Raw genomic sequence first — 7895 nt, forward strand, 5'->3', positions numbered from 1 at the left:
AAGAGTTTGGCTGCTGCTCCCTTCCCTAGCTGTAAAGATACAAATGAATTACACAGGGAAATATTTGAATAAAGCCAATAAATTTAGTCGGCAGTTGATACAATTCCGGTCCTTCAAAATGTCGAATTAAAAAAAAAAACAAGTTTTCTTAACTGCAAGTAAGGGGCGACATTAAAACTTAAAATGAGCAGAAATTACTCCATATATTAAAGAGGTTGTCCCCTCTGCAACGCCTCGCTCTTTACGCTAAAGTTTGACTCTGTCACAACTCTACTTTTTAAAATAATAAAAAAACTTGCTCCTTACTACAGTTCGTTACCACGAACTATTTGAAACGCGATTGTTATGATTCTTGATTGTAATTTACCATCCCATCACTACTGTTGATTATATTGTGCGTGTTTATCAGTAATTTCGCTTTATCTGTTTCTTTTTAGGCCTTCGGAAACCACTGATACTATGAGGACTGGAAGATCTGCACGTGTAATGACATTGGCGCCAAGACCTAGGCCCTACAAAGCTCCTAGAAAACCACCTAGAATAGCTGATAAACAACTTCACGAGGAGGTATTACACGAAAAAAGACTAAAGAAGATCCGCGAAGTATGTAAGCAAATCGATGCTGATAATTGGATGTATCCAGATGTTGACAAGCTGCTTGGGCATTAAGAGTCATCTCATTTGTGACGAACAAGTCATTAATTAAAATCAGTTTGTTGTTAGATATATGTAAATAGAAATGCTCCTCTAGAAGCTACAACAATACCAAAAGATTTTTTTTCAGACAATGTCCATAAAAGTCAAATGTTCAGAACGAAAACAGACATTTAGGAGTATCTGGTTAGCATGGAAAGCTGATAAAAGTGAAAAGATAGTGAATCGCTAAAGAAAAAAAATAGTTTATGTCACTTAATGTTATCTTGCAAAATCATAAAGCTGATTTTTTTTTACTATCTTTATTTGTTAAGTATTTATGCGCTATATTCTGTAGCAAAGCTTCTGCTTTTGGAGCTGCTGTTATAAACATTTCTATTACATGTTCTCTTTTTTTTCCTTTTTTTTTTCTTTTTTTTCTGGGTAATATCATACCCCTTGTCGTGGTAGTAGTTTGTTATTGCTATTCCGCTGGTGTTGAACCATGCACTTTTATATGGTCAACAAAGCTAAGAAACTTGGCGCAAAAATCATGATTTATCTTCAGCTGGTAGGGGGGGGGGGGAGGCGTCTGCTATATAAAAAAGACATTTTACAATACCTAAAATTCTGTTTCGTAGGTCTTTTGTCTTCAACTTTTTCTATTGAATTCTTTTACCTTTATAGAGAACTGTAATACCTTCTTTCTATACTCACCTCCTCCTTTGTGTCTGAAAGTAAGTGACTCTGTTAAGCTTTATTTGGTTTATCCCCCCTCCCTCCTTTCCCTCCCAAGCTGTCTAATGTTTTCGATGCTTTAACCTGACAATTATAGATATTCACACATATATTGTGGTGGATCCTGTGGAATAATTTTTGGATTTTTCCTCCTGTACAGACCTATACACTATGATGTTAAAAAAAAATCTTTCTTCGAAAATATATGCTTCTTGTGTGCTTTTCCATTCCTTGGATACTCTCAATATTTGAAAAATATCCTACTTTTTCAAATACATTATCTGAAACAAAATGATTATAATCGGTTATTATAGAGGGAATTAAGCTACGTTTCTGAAATTGGGAGAAAATTTATTTATTTTTATTAATTAAACTAAAATATCAAATAAAAATTCAATAAAGTTCATATTTTCAAACTCATTACATGAAGACTTTCTTATAAATGTATAAAATTTAATTTTGTTAATGTGGGACCCAACGAAAAAAAAGTTGTGTCCAATAAGCTTTGAGTCTAAAAAAAAACAAATGTAAATTAAAAAAAAAAAAATATCTTGGACGTCTCAACTTGATACGTGGCAGGCTAGATTCCATTATTTTATTTTATTTATTTTTTAGAACCTTTGTTTAATTAATTTTACACATAAAGAGCTTTTTAGTTTAATTTACCACCATTTCCAAGGGATTTCAAGTTCGTTTTCAACATTCTTATAATTGCTATTGTAATCATAACTTACTGTGTTATTGCATTAAATAATAGTTATGGTTTTCGAATGTCGATTGTCTCAGAAACTCAGGTCTTCGTCTCAACAAGTTTCTAAAAAAAAAAAAAAAAAAAAAAAAAAAAAAAAAAAAAAAAAAAAATCCTGGACACCAGCGCTGGGATGCTGGAAGCAAGACAAGAGCCGCATCTTAATATTTGTCTACACAAATCCAGGTTTTATTTATGACATGGTGTTTTTCTTGATTTTTGTGACACACTTGTGTTTCAGAAGCGCAAAACTAAAATTGGTTTAAAAAGCTTACACCAGCACTAATTTGGTTCCAACTGTTCCCTTCTAATGTCACGTCTTCTGAACCTTTGTCAGATTTCTGTTACAGATAGAAAAATTATTATTACAAGGTTCCATTTTTTCTAGTTTCAAAAAACTATGTTTTAAATCTTGATTTTACACATACGGCGTGTAATTGGTTCGTAGTTGTTCGCAATTGTAATTTTATCGACAAGAGTGAGTAAAATGTGGCATGGGCAATAGTGTTTGAAACGTTTGCGACAAAGTTGAAGAAGTGTTTTGCAGCTAATAAAGAAGAAGAAGAATGTTAGAATCTTTTAGTAAAACTATTGAAAAAATACGTAGGAAGACGTAGTTCAGTTGCAACGAATTCTTGGCCACCTTATAGCACTTTCGCTGTACTTGCCTATACATGTCTGAGATGAGCATGTAAACTCAATGAACAGAAAATAGTACATCTGGATATAAAGAAAGCCCCAGAAGTTGCCAAGAATAATGTGCCTTCACAAAGCTAAATATTCAAAACATACAACTAGGAGGAATGTTCTTTAGTGTTAGCTTAGTGGGATTTAGAGGCAATGTAGGAGACGGTTATCCATCTTGACTCGACTTGGTAAATAAAAAACATGTGTTTTGCTTGCTCCAGTTGAAATTCGACTTAAAAGGAGAATTATTCCATGTTTTAAAAATTTGTAGGCTGGAATTTAAAAGCAGAAGCGCCATTTGGGGGGGGGGGGGTCAGGGGTGGGCAAATGCCCACCCCAGATTTTCCAGGGGCCCAAGCTTTCACCACAAAAGGCCCTTTTCTGGCCATAATTATCCATTATGTCCAACATAAACCATTCTGTTCAAATGATTGGAACTTTCTGCACGCCTATTAGCCAAAAGAGCGTAATTACCTGACGACCCTTGGGTAATTACGCTATTTGCTATTAATCATTGTAGACTTTGAAAGTAGGTTAGATTCATAATAAAAGTCTCAAGTTCTGTCAAATGCCCCATGCCCACCCCAAGATTTGGCCCAAATGGCGCCTCTGGTTAAAAGAGTTGCTGATTGGAGTATCTGAATTTATTCGTTTCTCTGCTTTGCGCAATATTTTATGTTAGGAACAACTGCCTGTGTCTCTGTGCTGACTCAGTTTTTCAGATCGCGGTATGGATAGATACTTTCAAAATTCTAATTGACAAGTATGACATGCTTTACTTATATAATTTGTACAATATGTAAATTATAAGTTGTACATTTCAATTCGACATTGGAAACGGAGATCATATGCTTTTCAAGATGCTCCAGTCGAAAGTTAAAAGCAGTGGAAAGGCGGTAAAAACAAGTTTTTTTTAATTTGGTTAAAAAAATAATTCAACATATTTAGTTTATTATATTCAAATATTTAAGGCCTGCTCTGGTGGTCCATCCCTGAAGCTGGTGCCAACATCTTGCCTAGATCACGTTTTTACTTACCTCCCGAAGTTGAGAGCCTGCTTGCAAAAAATGTGTCACAAAGAATCCTATTATTTTTGATGTAAGTACGCAAAAGTTATAGGTAAAGAGCTGAACGCTAAAAAATAGAAGGTTCACATGGAAAATTTAAGAAATGACAGGAGCATTTGACCAATTATGAGATTTTGGCAAGAAACTGGACCCAGGGCCTCCACCTTGCACGCGTCCCTGTCCTCTCAACATTTAACAAAATCAAGATCATTCATACGAAGCGCTACTTTTCGAATTATGCGTCTTTGATTATTGTCTTCCAGAATTTCGTGTAAGAGGAGGGGGCATCATCAAAATTAGGCAAATAGTATAGGAAATCTGAGAAATCATGACATAATCGCAAACATTTTGATATTTTTGGAGTTTGTGGGCGCAAAGCAAGGGCCTCTTTTAGATCTTGAGTTTTAGCGTCTGGTTTGGCCTCCCATACTTTTGTTATTTAGCAACATCAGATGGTTTCTTGGATGCGTGAGTTTTGGGATTACGTATTTTTGGTGAAATGGCGTCGCATAAAAGGCAGTATTGTCTAATATGAACTTACTCCAGGGGATTTTATTTGTTTGTGACTCGTACAGTCTGATAATATGTAATGCAGAGTAAATAAATAGGGAGAAAAAAAAATAGAGAAACGCTCTATTTCTTATATACAACAAAAATCGGGTAAGATGGTGGTGAGGGGATAAATGCGAATAAGCAATGCCTGAAAGTTCGTGATAACCTATCTTTAACTCTGAACTTAAATCAGAAGTATTTAAATTACTCACAAGAAACCATTTTTTTATTGTTTTTTTTTTTTTTGCACGGCAGGAGATCAAGAAGAAATTTAAACAACGTACCCAGAGTCTTAAGAACCTGAATTCTTAAGGTACCTTTAATAAGAACAGGGGCATGACCTCAAGTGTACAGAACTAAATGAACACAATAAGTTGAGCAGAAGTTAGGCCAGAGCCAGGCCTGGATTTACCAATAGGCCTGGACCTAGGGGCGCAATAAATTATCACTGAGTGAGTTTTTTCTTAACAAAACTGGGCCAGTGTTATTTATTGTCAAAGTGCCAGGTGCACTCCGCTGCCATGCAGCCTATTCACAGAAAAGTGATTTTAAAACAACGTAGTAATTACGTGTTCACTTCTAAACTGTCAGATTTCTCCCTAAAATGGCAGCCGAGAGTTCAGCATCACCTCTCTCTTTCATTACTGTTGGCTCATCAGTTCCGTTCTGTTCAGTGTTTCCAGTATCCCCGAAATTTGGATACTTCCCTGAAAGTTTAGCGAAAACGGAGCGGCAAAAACGCTTGGGCCTAGGAATGTCAAAGCTTTAAATCCGGGCCTCGCCAGAGCACTGAAATTAGTTAAGCCTCCTCATTTTAAGGTACCTTCAAATTTCTTTGTTACCAAAAAATAGTAAGCCCAAAAAATAGAGCCAAGAAGAGCCTAACTGAACAACAAACCGTGACTTTAGTTTTAACAATTTCCCACTAATCAAACAGTTCGTGGTAACGAACTGTAGTAAGGAGCGACCCGGCTCAATAGTAACCAAAACTCTAAAAAGTGGAATTTTTATGCCAATAGTTACATCAAAAGTTCTAGTGCTCTTTTTAAGTGACCAAAAAAATTGGAGGGCACCTAGGCCCCCTCCCACGCTCATTTTTTCACCAAAGTCACCGGATCAAAATTCTGAGATAGCCATTTTATTTACCATAGTCCAATAACCTAATAATTATGTTTTTGGGGACGACTTACTCCCCCGCAGTCGCCGTGGGAGGGGCTGCAAGTTACAAACTTTGACCTGTGTTTACATATAGTAATGGTTACTGGGAAGTGTACAGACGTTTTCAGGGGGATTTTTTGGTTTGGGGGGAGAGTTGAAGGGGGGGGGGGTTACGTGGGAGGATCTTTCAATGGAGGAACGTTTTATTGGGGAAGAGACTTTCAATGCAGGGGGCGCAGGATTTTCTAGCATTATTAAAAAAAAAAACAATGAAAAAGTAAATATGAAAAGTTTTTTCTACTGAAAGTGAGGAGCAGCATTAAAACGAACAGAAATTATTACGCATATGAGGGGTTTACCTCCTCGTAATACCTCGCTCTTTACGCTAAAGTAGTTTTAGTAATTTCAACTATCTATTCTACGGCCTTTGTGATTCAGGGTCTATTCTTAAGGAATTGGGACAAAATTTAAGCTTTAGTGTAAAGAGCGAGGTATCGACGAGGGGTGAGCCCCCTCATATACGCAATAAAAACATACGAATATAGAAGTTCGCTACGTAAGTTAATCCGTAAGTTACGCATATTTTTTTCTTATGAAAACGTTCGTAACAAATTAAAAGTTATATTTGCCTTTTAAGTAATCAAAAAATTGGAGGGCAACTAGGCCTCCTCTCTCGCTCCTTTTTTTCGGAATCTTCCGATTAAAATTATGAAAAAGCCATTTAGCCCAAAAAAAATTAATATGCAAATTTCGTTTTAATTGCTTATGCGTGGAGAGCCAAGATAAAAAAAAATGCATTAATTAAAAAACGTCCAGAAATTAAACAAAAAAAACAAGTTTTCTTTAAAATGAAAGTAAGGAGCGACATTAGAACTTAAAACGAACAAAAATTACTTCGTATATGAAAGGGGCTGCTTCCTCATCAACGTCCCGCTCTTTACGCTAAAGTTTTTTACTGTTTTAAAAAGTAGAGTTGAGAGAAAGAGCCAAACTTTAGCGTAAAGAGCGGGACGTTGACCAGCAAGTAAAGATACAAGCCATCAGCTCTATAATTTTTTTTCTTTTTTGCTGCGTGCATTGACTTCGGTGCGAATTGGACACATCCGGGCTTGTCATAACTATTTTTCATTAACTATATCTTACCTAGAAATATATTTTTTTCAGTAATAATTTACTAATATAAAATATCGCGACTTTTGGTTAATCACTGAATGAAGTTAACAAGTAAGTGAATCAAAATGAACAAGTAAAAATAAAAATCGTATGGAAATATTTTTATTTTAGTAACAATATATTCATAGAAAAAGGCATAACAAATGATCCGAAAAACTAAACATTTTCTCCTAAATATAAGAAATAAGAAATCATATTTTAGTAACATTTTATCAAAAGGTATAAAAATGACTGAATATGAATATTTATCTTTAGATTTTCACACTCAGTGCAAAAAATATATTTCAATTTGACAATAATAAAAAGATGGAATTCCATCGTTTTATAGACAAACCAAGAACTATGTTAAAGCGATATGTCTTGACGTATAGGTGTACGCTAGAGATTTTTTGTGAAGTAAATTACAAAAGTTTCTAACTTTTTTTTTTTTTCTTTCTTTTTTTTTAAGTGGTCATCAAATTTGATTCCTGATTTGAACTGACTACTATAATAATGAAATTTTCATTTCATAAGATTCGGCATAGCTAATATAGTGGATTTTTGTTGCGACTTTTTAGTTCCATTGTTAGTTAGGTGAAACCACTAATTAAAAACACAAATTCTTTCTTTTATTCCTTTTTGACTCTTTCTTTTCTTCCTTTTTTTTCTTCCTGATTTAGAGGGTGACATGAAGTATTCTGAGAATTTGCTCAATTTACGAGACTTGCTGCCGGACTCAATTTACAAGCCAAAAACTAAGGATTTAATAAGATCTGGGGACCTCGATGCACATGTCAGCGATTCTGGTGCAGAAAACAATATGGCACAAACACCTAACATGTTTTGGAAAAAACTATACTGTAAACAGGGTCTACTGGTGTTTTTCAATTGAAATGTTTTTCAATTTCAATTTTTCAATGGAATTTTTGGAGTCCTTTTGTATTTTGCCCTTTACTCTTGCACAGAAAAGGATAAAGATAGTAAATTCTAAGACTTTTCTTTCTTTTTTTATTCTCTTTCGAGTTCTTTTTCTTTTTCTTTAGTTCAGAGAGCTTATTATGAAATATTTTGGGGAGTATTGTACTGGATATACTATGCCAGGGATACTTACACAGAAAGGGATGAAAAGACAGTATTTTCTTTGTCTTTTCTTTTTTATT

The 7895-nt window shown here is 34.7% G+C and overlaps 1 protein-coding gene across 4 annotated transcripts in view; it reads left to right on the forward strand.

Moving 5' to 3' along the window:
- LOC136033289 (transcription factor 24-like) overlaps positions 1-2136 on the forward strand; it is a 43957-nt gene extending 41821 nt beyond the window's left edge. For all 4 annotated transcript variants that reach the window (XR_010618901.1, XM_065714052.1, XM_065714053.1 and 1 more), the window contains one exon: positions 438-2136. Coding sequence is in view for 3 of the 4 variants with exons in the window: in XM_065714052.1 (XP_065570124.1) it covers positions 438-455 (18 nt within the window). In the remaining variant the exon portion in view is untranslated. The remainder of the gene's footprint in view (positions 1-437) is intronic.
- Positions 2137-7895: the final 5759 nt, after the last annotated feature.

This window comes from Artemia franciscana, chromosome 11, assembly GCF_032884065.1.
Source record: "Artemia franciscana chromosome 11, ASM3288406v1, whole genome shotgun sequence".
Lineage (NCBI taxonomy): Eukaryota > Metazoa > Arthropoda > Branchiopoda > Anostraca > Artemiidae > Artemia > Artemia franciscana.